General features: G+C 39.5%; 1 protein-coding gene across 13 annotated transcripts in view; it reads left to right on the forward strand.

Annotated features, from left to right (window-relative positions):
* Positions 1 to 16,325, forward strand: part of ATG10 (autophagy related 10) — a 202,950-nt gene that overhangs the window by 91,232 nt on the left and 95,393 nt on the right. For all 13 annotated transcript variants that reach the window (XM_084833587.1, XM_084833589.1, XM_084833586.1 and 10 more), the window contains 2 exons: positions 438 to 560; positions 10,133 to 10,243. In XM_084833587.1, the coding sequence (XP_084689713.1) occupies positions 438 to 560; positions 10,133 to 10,243 (234 nt within the window). The remainder of the gene's footprint in view (positions 1 to 437; positions 561 to 10,132; positions 10,244 to 16,325) is intronic.

Raw genomic sequence — 16,325 nt, forward strand, 5'->3', positions numbered from 1 at the left:
TACTGTATATCAACTCTGTTCATTGTATTGAAGCATGCTGTCTGTCAGAATGCATTACAGATTGGAGTGTAAGAAAAGAGAAGCATTTTTACTGCCGAATAAAGTTGTGGTGAAATCTATTTGTTCCATAAGGTAACCAAATGGGACTGGTAGAGAGAGGTGTTTTACCACTGCAGAGGCTGAAGATGAAGAGGCTTGTACCTTTGGAAGGGTTTTCCATTAGCATAAGGGCCTATCAAGGTGTACAGGGATGAATTACTATAGCATAGAGTGATAATTCAAAGCAGACACCATCATTGTTCATGAGAAAGTTCATCTGAAGCCAAGGGTGCAGGAGTAAGCACAATCCCTACTGACCCCTTTGCATTGCTTTTCTTTCCTTCCCTTTGGGAGAGTTCAGAGCTTCTGCCAATACTAACACTTTGTTTTCTTGATAGATGTCTCTTAACTTGGATGGTGAAGATTTCTTTTTGGAAGAGAATAAATTCAAGCAGTATTGTGCAGAATTTATCAAGCACTCAGAACAAATAGGAGACAATTGGCAATGGAGATATGTAAAGGTATGGGCAACGTTTTAAGTCTCTGACCCAGCCTTCCCAACATCATGTCTTCCAGATGTGTTGGAGTACCAACTCACAGAATTCCCCAGGCAGTTGTAAGGGGTTGTAGTCCAATGCATTTGGAGGGCACCAGGTTGGGGAAGGCTGCTCTAATAATTTTAAAATCTCTTAAGAAGGCATATTATTGCTAGTTCTGCCCCAAGTTGTATAGGCCTGGGATGTGTTTCATTGTCCATCTCTACAATGTTTCCCTTCACCCTTTTCCACACTGTAGACCGTTCAAGCCAAAGATGTGGGTACACACAGAATTTTTGGAAGCTTCTCTTACAAGACCTGTGAACAATAAGATCTCTGGCTCTTTTAGTGTTTAATTGTCGTATGGTTGTTTATTCTACTGCTTTTAAAGAGCTCTGCTTTTCTCAAAGCTTTAATAGTTCTTGTAATTATTTTTTATTTGTGAACTGCCCTGAAAACATGTTATTAACGGGCAGGATTAAGGTATTTTAAATTTTAAAAAAACACACACTGAAGTTTAAATTTTCTTCAATTCAAAAAGGAAGTTGAGGATTTTGTTGTGTTTTTTTACAGTTTTTTTTTAAAAAATATGTTCTTTAAAGGAATCCTCAGGAAGATTAGTCATTTATATGGGGAGCATTTCCCTTCTAAATGGCTTCCAAGATGTTTTTTGGTGGATAATCTTGTACAGCTTTGCAAATGTTTACAAAAATTACTTGGCCAGAATTTATTTTTCTATTTCATACGCTCACAAATAGCTTTAGTAATTTATAGTTCATTACTATAAAAGAAATACAAAACCCCTTGTCTCCTCTAATTAACAAAAGCTTTCTTGCCTGGTTGCCTGGAGGAAAGTTTTACTCATCACAGGGGACCAAGTAAGTGGCTATTTGTAGACTGACCTTGATAAAACAGATTTTGTTACTATTAGGGAGCAATCCTATGGCCGCTAGTCAGTGGCTAGACGGCCATAGGATATCTGGTTTTCCGGGAACCGACCTTGGTTCCTGGAGAACCGGGCTGCCTACAAGGCAGCACAGAAGTGGCGGAAGGTTGGAACAGCCCTGTGCTCCGCGCTCGCAAAAGGAGTGCGGAGCGGCTGAAATGGGGCGTTCCTGGGGGTGGGGAGGGCAGAAATGCCTGTATGACACATCCAATGTGTCATATGGCAGCCTCCTCTCCTGCTCTGCCCTCCTGCGGCTAGACAGCTGCAATTGGCTATCTAGCCAAAAATACAGGGCAGGAGAAGCACAGAGGGAATGATCCCCCCGTGCTTCTCCTGCCCTGCATTGGATAGGCGGTCACCTCTGAGTACGGAGGGGGCCCCTATCTGCATAGGATTGCACCCTTAAAATCTTACATTATTCCAAGTTTTGAAACTGGGCAAATGTAAGAAATTTTCTTTCTACAGAGGTAGCATGGTTGGCCCATTTGAACACATCCCAGTAAAACGCATGACACATCACTAATAGTTTTAGTAAAAAAAAAAATAGTAAAAAATAAAGCCAATTTTAGGCGTTAGAAGTCAGCGATGAGTGATTTTGTTCTGCAGTAAATATCTAAAGTAATTAGAGTCAGATTTTTAAATGCAGAATTGGTAAGTGCTACAGTTGATTGTTTTTCTTTATTTAAGCCCCCTGCCCCTCTTTCTTCAAAGGAGTTCAAGGTGGCATGCGTAGTTCTCTCCAACTCCCAGTTTTATGCTCACAACAACGCTGTGACATTTCAGTAGAGTTGACTCCCAAAATCAGCTCATGAGCTTCATGATTTGAATCCAGGTCAATTCTAGTCTGAACCTTTATTATACCACACTGGCATTCTCTGTGCAGTATTATGCTAGTTTAGGCAGTTGGAATGTCTCTTCAGCAGGTGCAATACAAATGATAGGCCCAGCTCAGGGCTGAAGCTTGGTGGCAGAATGCTTTACAAGCAGACAGTCCCAGGTTGAATCCCTGGCACCTCCAAATAGGGCTGGGCAAGACCCCTATCTGAAACCCTGGAAAGCCATTGTCAGTCAGTGTACTGTAGAACATACAGTTGACTGTATACTGTGTTCAGTACACTACAGTGTACTGTAGACAATACAGTACAATACATGGGCCACTGATCTTCCTTAATATAAGGGAACTTCCTGTGCTTCTGTAGTCATATTTCAGGTCTACTGAAATTATTGGGCATAAGTGCATGTTAACATGAGTGTAACTTAGAACAGATCGCTTCAGGAGTACCTGCAATATGGCATTTAGTGTTGCAGCACTTGCCCTCTGGAATGTGCTCCCCATTGACATTAGGTAGGCATTTCAGTCTTGAACTTGAGACATCTGTTCAAGACCCACCTCTTCATGCAGGCTTTCCCTGAAGGGTGACCCAACCAGTATGGTTATAGCTGACTAGTGATTATTCTACTGTGTTTTATTGTTACATTTTTGTCATTTCTGTAAAATGCTTTGATAGCTCACTGGAAAGTAGTATATAAATCTATGTAGGAAAGAAAGAAAGAAAGAAAGAAAGAAAGAAAGAAAGAAACAATTCTGTGCATGTATACCTGGCAGTAAATCTGACTTTGTTCATTGGGATTTACCCACATAAATAAGAGTGTAGCCTTAAGTGTACAAATCCAATAATTTCAATGAGATAAGAATAGCTGATTTGGGGGGAAGGTTGTACCCAGCATTTAAGTAGGTAATGTCAGAGAGCTACTAAATATGCAAAATTTCTGACTATTCCTGGCAGATTTTATATTTTTCTGCTCTACTGCTTAGATTTGGGTTGCAACTGTGACTACTCATTGAACGTACAGCTGCATGTGCAATCAGAATTGGTTTGTTCTAGGACAGGTACATTCTGAATTTGGCTCATTGTGCTTTAGTGGAAACATAAATATAGCATAGCAATAAAAGCAACTAAGAACAAGGTAATTTTCTCTAAACTGATCTGTTTTGTGTTCAAATGTTTACTGACAAAAGTACACATATTGATTTGTTTTAGGTGCAAACTTGATAAGAACGAAGTGCTAAAATAGCCCATGGCACCAGCTGCACAGATTTAAAAATATATATACATTTAAAAGACAGAACTAATGTGCTGGAATTAGACACGCATTGATTTAAAGATCAGAGCAAATGAAATAAACACTGTCAGGAATGATAGATTATCCAAAGAGTTAAATTTATAGTTAAATTTTCAGGCTTGTCGAGTAATTTAATGCTACATTAATGGGTTTTGTACAGAGACTGTTTTGAATAGAATCCCTTTATATCAGATGTTGCACATATGCTTTCTGTGTGTGTTTGTCTAAAATAAAACTTAATGAAACAGCTAATAAAACCCCAATTTGTCTGTGCTTCCTTTGAGAAATAAGCTCTTAATATGCAGCTACCGTTCATTATCAGTCATGCAGCTTGGTTGCCTTTCAACAGATACTCTTCTCAGCAATGTGTGTCATGTGACATGATCAGTTCTTTAACTTTCTGTAAGACTTATTTGTCAAGGACACATGTTTAATTTGCTTGGTGGAGCCAGTGTCTAGGAGGTTTATCACGGGGTTGAGGTGAGATGGCACCTGCTCCAGGTGCACTGCTTGCATGGATGCAAAATGGATCTCAAAGGTCATTTCATATATTTACAATTATTAAATAAGGTTAAATTATGTAATGTTTTATATTTGGGATAATTAGACATGTTTGCAAAATGGTAGATGAAAAGCCAGATGTCAGCTTTCCAGGAGGGGTTGTGAAGGCAGAAGCTAGGCAGAGAGGCACTCTTGCATTTTGTTGGCTCTATGCCTGCAGCTTAACACACACAACCATTGGATGCTGCTGAGTGGAGGAGAAAGAATCAGAGAAATGCAATTCTGGCTAGTTAGCCATGGATTGGAAGGCTGCAGCCAGTAGCTGTTTTTGCACTACAGCTTCTGAGCTGATTAGCTGTAGATAAGGGGTGGGTGACTTGTGGCCCACTAGATATTTTGGTCTACAACTCTCATCACCCCTAGCCAGCTTAGCCAATGAGGGATGATTATGAGTTGTAGGCCATAACATCCGGAAGGCCACAAGTTGTCCATCCCTGATGGGAGAGCCACAAACAGCAGGAGTCTGAGTATTGAAAACTGAACAGCAGCACTTTTAAGGTATGCAACCATTATTGGCTCACTCTAGATTTTATGAGCCATTCACCACAGGAGGCAATCAGGGACTAACTCCTTTTTTCTTCTTTCCATACATACAAATGTATCTGTATATCTATACCACAATATAGGTTGTTCCTTTAAATTTATGGGATGCCATGCAGAGGGCAGGGGCTGTCTCAAGTGCAGAAATGATTAGGTACAAAACTTCTGCATTCCCTTGGGTGAAAAAAAGGTTATTCAAGGAAAGCAATTTCACATAGTTTAATTAAACTTGCTGTTACGAGAGGCTGATTCAAAACAAAAACCTGTTTCATATCCATATTTGTTGTTAAATTAGTTGAAGTTGAAGAAAATGAAACATCTGGCTTTTTTACGTAAAATTTCAATAAAACTATATCCCCAAATAGGTGTACAGTTTTGCTGTAAAATATTGATATTCTTTCCAGTCTCCCCATGGGAACAAATGTTTACTCGAAAAGTCAGCGTAGTACACGATGTTGCTGCCTACATTTAATTAATAAAATTTTGTTGGACTGATCCAAACAAGAGAGACATTTAAAGATCAATGTGGTTCCTTTTCCCAGTAAACATAACACTTAGGAAATAATATTTACATGTACAACAATCTATATGTCTTCATATAAGTGTGTAAATATTGTTCACCTGACAGCCCCCAGCTAGGGGAAGGGCGGATTAATGTAAGCTCTGTGTGTGTAAAAACAACAACCAATTTTCAGGGGACAGATGCACAGAAGCAGAGGAGGAGTGAACTGTGAGCTAGAGGCCTTGGGGTGCAGGGTGCCTCTCTCCTGAGGATTTGATGTGAGGTAGTCAGTCTGCTGCCTTGTGGGAGTGTGTACGCTGCTTGTCTCCATCTGTACTCTACCTGTGTATTTGTAAATAAACCAGATATTACTGAAACATCGTAAGTCTTTGGCTTCAGGCCAGGATATCTGAAAGACTACTTCTTCCCATGTAAGCCTGTCTATGCTTCGTGATCATCAGATGATCATCTGTTTTATGGCCCTGCACCGGAGTGGATAGGTTTGTTGGGTACATGAGGCAGGGCCTTTTCTGGAGCAGTACTGCAACTATGGAACTCCTTCGAAGGAGTTCCACAGTTGGCTTTTAGACAGCTAGCTTCCCTATTGGCTTTTAGACAGGCAGTGAAAATAGTACTGCTTTGCCAGGCTTTCGGTGTTGAAAATTCTTTTGGCCTGTTTTAAATAATGTTTTATTCTTGTTTTCTATTTTTATTGGATCTTATGTACACTTCTTTGAGAGCCATGGTGGGCAGATAAAACAATTAAAAATACTTTTAAGTAAATAATAAACAACAATAACACTAACTTCCTTCTCTGAAGGAGACTAAAAGTGGAGTAGCTTTGCTCTTGGAACTTCTCACTGCTTGGGGAAATGGGGAGGACATAACTGTATGTTTTCTTCTAAACCACTTAGCTATCAGAACCTGATTAGAACCTGACATCTTCAGGGTGGGAGAGCCTCTGCACAGGACACTACCCCCCACCTTCTTCAGGAACCTCAGTGGAGAAGAAGTGCAGCAAGCCTGGTGACAGAATAAGCAGTCCTGAGTGCCTTTGTGATGCGAACCTCTCCTGTCATTATGTGCACTGGGTTGTATCCAGTGTTAGCCCTACTTAGAGTAGACCCATTGAAATCAATGGGACTTAGATCAGTAGATCCCCAATATGACAAAACCTCTAGCTCTAACTGGCAGTACCGAAGATCTGTTTGGACATTACAGTAGCGATCACTGGTTTCTCGTGACAGAGGCCTTAGGTAGTTGCTGACAGTGGGCTTACCATGTGTATTGTTCAGGCCAAAGAAAGGAAGGGACAGAATACAGAGACATTTCACAAGATACCACTGATCTAGGTGGTAAAACCATAACATATGTCAGCTGCATGGAGCACTTATCATGGCAAAGCAGTTTTCAGCAGCATCCTCACTACTGCTGTTAACATATGAATTAGCTCAAAGCAGGACAGAAGGGAAGATGGCAAGTGCGCTGGAGAAGAAGTAGAAGTGAGGGGCAAGGCAGGTGAAGTAGGAAGCAAAAGAAAGTGATGGGGCATGGTAGTGGCTGAAAGTATGCATGGCATGGAAAAGGGAGAAAGGGAAGGTTTTTTTTTTTTACCCAACCTCTCATAACGCTAGAACCTGGAGTCGTCCAATAAAACTGTGTCGTGGGAGATTCAAGACAAACTGGAAAGTACTTCTTTGCTTAATGCATAACTCATTTATAGAATTCGCTTCCATAAGATGTGATGGCCACTATCTTAGATATCTTTAAGGATGAGACAAAATGTATAGAGGCAAATGGGGGCGCCAGAAAAGAAGGTATGAAGGAAGTAGAGGCCAGGGGCAAGGAAGGAAAAAGAGAAGTGAAGTTGCCTCTGACATTTTAAATTTGAAAGCTTTGTAGAAGGGTTAAAATATTTATTGGTGCAATGCAGCCAATGTTTTGGCTGGTAAATACTTAACTCTCTCCCCCAACCTGCGGAACATGTGAGAACTCCTACCTACCTATTGCGTCTTTGTTTGTCTTTACTGCTCTTCTTTCCCTCCTTGACTATCTCAGCTCTTACAGTATCTCTGCTTATAGCAGCAGCAGCCCTCTCACAGTGCAGGAGCGAATGAGTAGTTGTCACCACCATGCATCTCAAAGAACGTGCAAAGAATGTCCATGGTGCTGTCGTCTTCTTATTATTTATTTCATTTCTATACCGCCCAATAGCCGAAGCTCTCTGTGCAGCAGTCTTTGTTTATGCAATCACCCATCGAGAAATTGCATCAAACTGGACTTCGGCTTGTAGAGGAGAGCCTGGATCATGCATTCTTGGAAGTGGAGGATACAGGGCAGTCATTTCTGATACTATAACATGAACCAGGACATACCCTGTCCTGCCTAACATTTGTCTCCTTTCTTGACCAACTTGATCTCTCTCATCTGTTCCAGCTAATTCACTGGCACATGCATTGTTTGTCGTAAGGCTTTGCAGCCACAAGAACAATAGAACATGAGAAAAGTATTTATTGTATCAGAATAGTCATGAGTATGGGCAGTATCCAATCCTTCCCATGCGCTAGTGGGAAGCTAGCAGTTCCAGGAGCAGCCAGAAACAAGCAGAAACACTCATTTCTGGAATAGGGCAGGTCAATGGAGCTTGCAGAAGAAAGCTCTTCTGATCTGTCTGGACCCAGAAACAAGCATTTCTGCTTGTTTCTGGGATTGCTTTTTGAACCACTAGCTTTCTGTTGCACCAGTGTGGGCCCCCCTTATGCAGTAGATGGAGTGAGAGTGCAGCAGCAGCATTGGATACTGCTGTATGTATGCCCTACACATGTGAAGATACGTTTGATAAGTGACATTTGAAATACATTAGTTCTTTACATAACATGCACATTTTAATATGTATCCATTATTTTTTCTCTTGTTCTTTAATTGCATCTCATGTGAAGCATTTTCTTTCTGATAATCTGCTTTCACAGGAATACTTCCTAAATGTGAAATATTCTAGTTTTGTGATGTGAACTGTGTTGAATGTTCTTAAGTTTCTCAGACTGTTACGTTTTGAAATTTAAGTTAGTAATTCGTATTGCTACTTTTCCGTTCTTATAGAGCTCTTTAGTATGACTTTTCTGGTTCTGCGTACTTTTACTGTTTAATTTTAGAAAGTGCTACTTCACATTCTCCTGTTTTACAGATGGTAACTTTTCAGTCCCATTTTCAATGGCATATGGGAAGAATACATCTTCTTGCTTCTTGTCAAATGCTTCTATTGAAATTTCTATTGAATGCTTGTGCCTTTTTTGTCACTATTTACAGGTTTACCATCTGCCCGTAACTGAAAAGTAGGTCAGCAGTTATGGTTTAAACAATACCACTTTGTTTTATTTTGACAGTATTTGATAGTCTGTTTTTAAGTCTCCTTATTGAATACAGTATTCAGTATGAATACTGATTCATATCCATAGCCATTTCCCTATAGCTATTTATAATTTCTCTCCCACACAGATGATATGATAGAAAAAGAAAAAATCCCCCTTTAAAGCACTTCTACCTGTATGTCATCCTTTAAATTACAATGCTTTTTACAAATAATGCATCCCCCTATCCTGATAAGATCATTGCTTTTGTGCATCCAATAATATGTTCTCAGAATAACTTTCAATTCTCAATTGATATTTTTCATTTCAAAACTTTATTTCCAGTTAATTATTTTGATGATTGCTTTAAACATTCGGAAGTTTATCGTATTGATTTTGCTCTTAAAAGAAAATTGGGTGCCAAATAATGAAAAAGTCCTCACACAACTCATTATATTTATTTCTTCATCTTATATATTACCTACTCATTGCTATTGTAATGATTAAACAAGTGGTTTTGTTGTTGTCATAATACCATTAGATCCTGTAGTGGTTGTCTTAGGTTACTTTGAAGAGCTAAGTTCAAAATATGACATTAAATTAATATTTCATTTGATAATGGTAGCCCGGTTCTGGGGGGAAAAAAGAAGAAATTCCACCAATGGCAATGGAGAAAAATGTTGTTCAGTTCTGAGATGCTTAAAGATAACTGTTATAATGTGTTATAAGAAGGAAAGAAGTAAGATAGAGGCTGGGTTCAAACGATCATTGGGGAAAAGAATATGGCATCAGTTATTTCCCTTGCGCATGTGGTGATGTGACTGGGAGGACCTTAATTACCCATCCTGTGGGTTGCTGTGTCATCCAAACCCAATGCATGGTGCGGCTGTAGTAACTTTTCACCCACCCATGGCTCGCAGTAGGGGTTGTAGGATGGATGAAAAGTAATTATGGCCTCACCATGTGCCAGGTTTGGACAACATGGCAACCTGTGACATGGCATGGGTAATTAGGGTGATCCTGGTTGTGTGACTAGCACCCGCGGGGGTGGGGAAAACAACCGACACTGTGTTGTTTCCTCTGCTGATCGTCTGAACCCAGCCATAAAGAATATAAGAATAATGGATGGATTGTTTCAGTATTGGGAAAGGAACTATTATGATCAATAATTGGATTTAAGCTGAAATCCTATATTCATTTACCAGGGAGTAAACCTCACTGAACTCAGTGGGACTTACTTCTGAGTAGGTATGTGTAGAAGAACGGGTAAGAATAGGGCTAGTAAGTCTTGCTGAACCTTTGCATATTGTTTTCTGAGTGGCAAAGAAAGAAAGTAAATTCAGCTTGAGATCTTGGACCATCTCTGTCAAGAGATATATAGTTGTCAAATGTCATCATATTACTTAGTGATGCCTAAATGTTTATTTTATTTTATTTATTTAAAATAGTTTTAGGCTGCCTTTAAAGGTTCAACTTCTAGATTTGTCGAGTTTTAAGCATTTTTAATTTTACTTAAAATATTTTTCTGTAAACACAGGATTCTGCTGATGGCTATATGAGTAAAACACACTTTCAACAAAAAGGTGGAGTCATCTCTTCGGAAATAGGGGAGATAGTGAATGATGAAATAACATTTACACATCTTGAGGTAAGTACAGCATATATTATTGATCAAAATGAGCACTTTTAATATTGTAATTTAAAACGTTCTGATATTTTGGTACTGTTGGGCTCTGGGCAGGTCAGCAACTGAGTTATCAGCAGAGTGCACAATCTTCTTTCAAGTGCATGTGCACTGCGATGGAAGCCTAGAACTGCACCAGAAAACATGTACTTACCTTACAGATGTTGCTGTTTTATATATACTATTTAAAGAAAAATTGAGAATATTGCAACCTAAAGCCAGGTCTAGGACCAGTTCTGAAAAGTGATTCTGTCTTGCTTTCTAGTAATCCCATGCACTTGTCCTTGTATTGTGCCAGCCTGCACAATAATTAGATTTAAATAGTATAGAATTGTGAAGAGGGGCACAGCAAGGGTACACAGTCTTTTCAGGTTATAGCAGGAAAGGGACAAGTAAGGTAGCATCAGTGCTGAGTCTGGGCACAGTTTTGGCTATGGCACGAATGGCACAGCTGATGCCCTTGCTCTGGAATTAAATGTTTACTTTCAGTATAGGATTGTTTTATTATCTAAGAAGGCATAACATCATAGAATAATAGGTTTGGAAGGGAAATCACCTAGATTGTACTTCCTGCAGCTTGATGAACTTGTAGAGTTATCTTGGGAATCCCCTCATCTCTTATGCCCCTGCCCAGTTTTTGCAGTCCTCAGGATGAGCTCTTCTGACAGTGCTGCATGCTCCTGAGGTTTGTAACAGCATTTAGTGTTGTAGCACCTGCCCTCTGGAATGTGTTCCCTTTTGACATTAGACAGACATCTTCAGTCTTGATTTTTAGATGTCTGCTTAAGACCCACCTCTTTATGCAGGCTTTCCCTGAGGTGTGACCCAGCCAGTATAGTTTAGTTTTATTGTTGACCAGTGATTATTTTATTGTGTTATTTATTTATTTATTTATTGCATTTCTATACCGCCCCATAGCCGAAGCTCTCTGGGTGATTCACAAAAATTAACATCTCAAGGTACAGAATAAAAAAATATAAAAGCTACAATATGAAAGTACAACCAGAATAAAACCTTGCAGTAATGCAGAAATTTAAAATACAGATTTAAAACAGCAGAGCTAAAAGACTGGAACACTAAAATGCTAAAATACTGCGAAAATAAAAAGGTCTTCACCATATTTTATGGTTATATTCTTACTAATATGTTAACCACTTTGACAGTTCACTGGAAAGTGGTGTATAAATCTGTGTAATAAATAAAATCCAGAACTCAGTATACTATACACAGACCAGGAGCAAGCAAGCGAGAGTAAGGTGAACTAATCCATGTAATTTAGGCCAAACTGTGTGCTACAGTGAAGAGCAGTAAGGCTAGGACCAATCAAAGAAAACCTAGTGGCAGAAAAGCTAGTGGCAGAAAGTTATTAGCCAGTCTGACTTGGGAGAATATAACTATTATTTTGAACCCTCAAACATGTTCTCTCTCTGGCTGACAGAAGTTGTTTTTTTAGGAACAAAATTGTTCAAATCTTTTGGACATTACTAGGGGACCAGTTGCAAAGATTAATTGGCTGAACAACAAAATAACAATGATCATTAGAATTACTATATGTTTGTATGGGGCTGATCACACAGAGAAGTATCATTGTGATACTAAACCTAAATAACTTCAAAAATTAGGTTATTAATTAAGGACAGCCTGAAGGGAATCGTTTGAAAATTAAAGTCTATTGAATCAGCACCAAAGACTGCTGAGCAATACCTTATTAGAGAAAGTGAATTCACACATAGCCCAAAACAAAGAAACAAAAAAGCAAGGACGAAACCTGCTATGGCTACATGACTGGGTACAAGACTATATTCACACTATAAAGACACTCCCTAAACAATAGAAATGCAGTCTAATAGTTACTAATAGAACAATACATCATTTGGAAGGCAAGATGAAATATTAAGAGGGAAGATGAAAAGCAAGTGTAATTCACTAAGACAGAATAAAATATGAAGTTCTCAAGTGTATTTGTGGAGTCTCACTGGAGTCACTAGAATTAAAGTAAAAATATCAGAAGTGAAATAATATTACTTGGATTTGTTGTTAAGAAACCCATGGCTTGTTCTAGGGTTGCTGGGTCGTTTGTAAACCAGCCCAGTCACCTACCCTTGCCAGGTTTGGATGTTACGACAACCCACGTCCAGCCCAGGTAATTATGCTAATTAGGCAGCTCATGACTGGCACATGTGGGGAGGGAAAATAAGCCACTGTGGTTTATTTTTCCTCCATGATAGCGCATACCAGGTCAAATGTGACTCCTTGTATATGGACATTCCTTCAGCACTGGTAGTTATCCTGGATGGGGCAGCCATAGTTAACTTGTTCAAGTCAGGTTTAGCTAAGACCTTCGAATATTATCTCCTTCATGTGATCTTTTCTTACATTTGCAAGCATCTGAAGCATGATGATAGAATTGATGTTGTGTGGGACTCACAAGAAACAACAGTAAGGACCAAAAGAAACCCAGACCTGATTCTCATGTAACAATAAGTCACTGTGAGTGAACTTCCCTGTAGGGCTACTCTTTGTGGCAGTGGCCACCATTTTGTATATTTGAGCCATGGGAAGGGCACACCATAGCTTGTCGTTTTGTGTGAACCTGGTGAGGGTGGGTTGTTGGGGTGGTTGACAAGCACCTAGAACCCATGGGCTGTTTTAGGGTTGCGGTTGGCTTGTTAACCACCCCAACAACCCAGCCTTGCCGAGTTCACATGTAATGACAAGCTAGAGCATGCCCCTGCCACAGCTTGAATATTCAGAATGGTGGCCACCACCATGACCAAAAACCTCACAGGGAAATTCAGCCATGGTGCCTTCTCTTTATGTGCAAACTGGGTCAAAGGGTGTTATAGGAGGGTTGATGCATCTATATGTATCCCAGCCAGTGAAGTGGATTTTTCTGAAAATCTTGAATTGGGAAAGAATGTTTTCTAGGAAAAAAAATCCAAATGCAAATTAAGTTAATTTGCGTAAGACATTTGTATAGGATTTTTTTTAGGTCGTATTAGAAAATTTTCCAGTGCAAATTAGGTTGCTTTACATATGGTCATTTGCATACAAAAATGTTCTGATGTCCTAGCCTAGTGTGTTTATTATACTTGTATTTAGTAAACAACAAAGCTAAAAAAAGTACCTCATGTTAATTTTTTGTCCCAATCCCCCACAAATATTTGACCTGAAATATTTGAAGAAAAAGATTACAGCACATTTAATGTGATTTACATGTTGTATTATGTAGACAGTTTTACTGGAATACTTGTAAAAATGTAAAGACAAGACCATATACTTCCCTTACATTTCAGAAAAAAACAAAGATACTGAAAACTGTTGACACACTAATTCATTTTAGCAACCCAAAGAATTGTGCATGATATGCTGATCTCATCTATTTCAGTAGAATTCAACTCTCTTCTGCTAAGATTGTTGGGGCACCCTCAGTTTCACTGTCACTGTTTATTAATTCCATTTCACTCTGAGACATATATGTATTTCAATGATGTGTGCATTCTGTCACATACCTGGTAGGGATAATCACCTGAAAAACATTAATTACAATTTTGAAACTGTGAAGCTTGCCTAAAATTGTACTTTCAATTGACATACATTAATTTTTACTAATGAACTTATGAAACAGATTTTTTTTTTCCGTGGAAAAATTAAGCACTGGAAAATTTTCTGCCCGACATCACTGATCCCAGGTAACTGGTAGAACTTCCCATGTGTTGATGGCAACAAAACAGAATTATTTTGCTTCCTGTCAAAGATTAGTGGTGAGCAGCTGGTGGAAGGCAAACAGATAATACTAACACATGGACAGGAACTAGCCCCTCTAAGAGCAATTTGTCATTTCCATCTCCATTCATTCATGAAGAAGTAGACACAAGGATTTTTGTGCGTATGGCAGAAGCAGTAAAGGATGGATATAAGGAGATAATGATGCACTCCGTTGATACCTAGAGAACAATAGTTATTGGGCCTTTAGAAATGTAATAATAAATAACAAAGAAAATGTAGCTGCAGTGGTCTTGGTTGTGTCTGTACTGCAGAAGCTAAAGCTTGATGAGATTTGGGTAGCTTTTGGTGTGCCCACTAACTTAATATACATAGCAGTCCACAAGAATGCCAACACTTTTGGTTCTGCAAGTTCAGAGGCAATTCCTGTATCCCACATGTTCACTGCTTGTGACACTGTGTCCAGTTTTAATGGAAGAGATAAATATTTCCTAATGTACTTCTGCATTTACATCTTTGGCATTTACCACCAACAATCTCGATGGATAATTTAGAGTGATATGTTGTTTTGTTTTGTTTGTTGTAGCAAAGCTAACAATGTCAACAAAGCAAGGGAGCAGCTGCTTACTTATAGGGGAAAGGGCATTGATTTACAAACCACCCAAGCCGTACTCCTTCAGCATTAAAACAAGGAAGCAAATCAAACTGGATGAATCTGGGGGCAAGCCCTGGTCAGGTATCCACACTTATCTTTTACAAGGGAATGGAGTTGGTGCAAGACAGTGGTATTACAGTCTTCTAGGTGCAGCGAGGATTTCTTAAGAAGTGGTCTCGCAACTCCCCGCTTCAAGACACCTGGAACCACTCCCTCTCTTGACGAAGCATTTATAACCTCCACTCAGTCAATCACCTTTAGCTTCATGTTAGAAACCAATATCGACAAGTGTTCAGGATGCAGGCAATTGGGTGAATTTCTACAAGCACCATGTCTGCATTCTCAGGCTTCAACAACTGAAACAGATCCCACAAAACCAGACCAGATAGTGTTCTGGACACCTCCTTTGGAACTGTATCAATGATGGCATCTAGGTCAGAGTGAATACAACAGACTTTATCCTAAAAATGACCAGCAAACATGTCACAGCAGGCTATTGGGGGGTGTTGTTGTTGTTGCCGCTATTATTATTATTATTATTATTATTATTATTATACGTTCCTATATCACCCATTAGCCACAGCTCTCTGGGCTGTTTATAAAAGTTCAAAACCTTAAAAATACATTTTATTTATGTATTTATTTATTTACTTATAATATTTATATACTGCTCCACATCATAAGATTTTGGAGCAGTGAACAACAAGGTAAAAGAATAAAACACCAGGTTAAAACAGTTAAAACTTTTTTTAAAAGACAAATTCCAATAAGGTTGAATTTAAGAAACCGCGGCTGGTCATACAAGTAAGGCCTCTCGAAATAACAATGTCTACAGGAGGTGCTGGAAGGAACACAGTGTTGGCACCTGCCTGACTTCCAAAGGCAGGGAATTCCACAGGAAGGGGGCCACCACACTGAAAGCTCCTTTCCTGGTGGACTCTAACCAGGCCATGGGTCCATGTTGAACTACCTGGAACATGCCCTCTGATGACCTCAGTGACCAGGCAGGTTGGTAAGGAAGGAGATGCTCTCTCAGGTGCCCTGGTTCCAAGTTGTGTAGGGCTTTGTACACTAGTACTAATACCTTAAATCTGGCCCAGTAGTGAATAGACAGCCACTGCGGTTCCTGCAGCAAAGGAGTTTCATGCTGAAAAGAGGCAGCTCCTGACAACAGCCGAGCTGCTGCATTCTGCACTAGCTTCAGCTTCTGGACCAGCCTTAAGGGCAGCCCCACATAGAGTGCATTGCAGTAATCCAGTCTTGAGGTTAGTCATGCCTGTACCACTGTGGTCAAGCTGTCCCTGTCCAGGAGAGGCTGTAGCTAGCAAACCAGCCAAAGCTGGTAAAAGGCACTGTAAGGTGCCGCAGCCATTTTTATTTTATTTTATTATTAAATTTATTAATTGCCCATTTGGCTGGTCACCCAGCCACTCTGGGCAATGTACAGCATACAATAAAAGAGTTTAAAACAATAGAATTCTACAATAAAAACATTTTCTAAAATACCCTAACCCACTTGGGCCTCCAGTGACAATGATGGATCTAGGAGCACCTCCAAACTACGAACCTGATCTTTCAGAGGGAGTGCAACCCCATCCAGAATATGAAACATAATATAAAACCATTTGCATACAAAACCATTTAAATACTCAACAATAAACCTCA

Source organism: Heloderma suspectum, chromosome 2 (assembly GCF_057233095.1).
Source record: "Heloderma suspectum isolate Gila_16-S chromosome 2, 16-S_ref, whole genome shotgun sequence".
Taxonomy (NCBI): Eukaryota; Metazoa; Chordata; class Lepidosauria; order Squamata; family Helodermatidae; genus Heloderma; species Heloderma suspectum.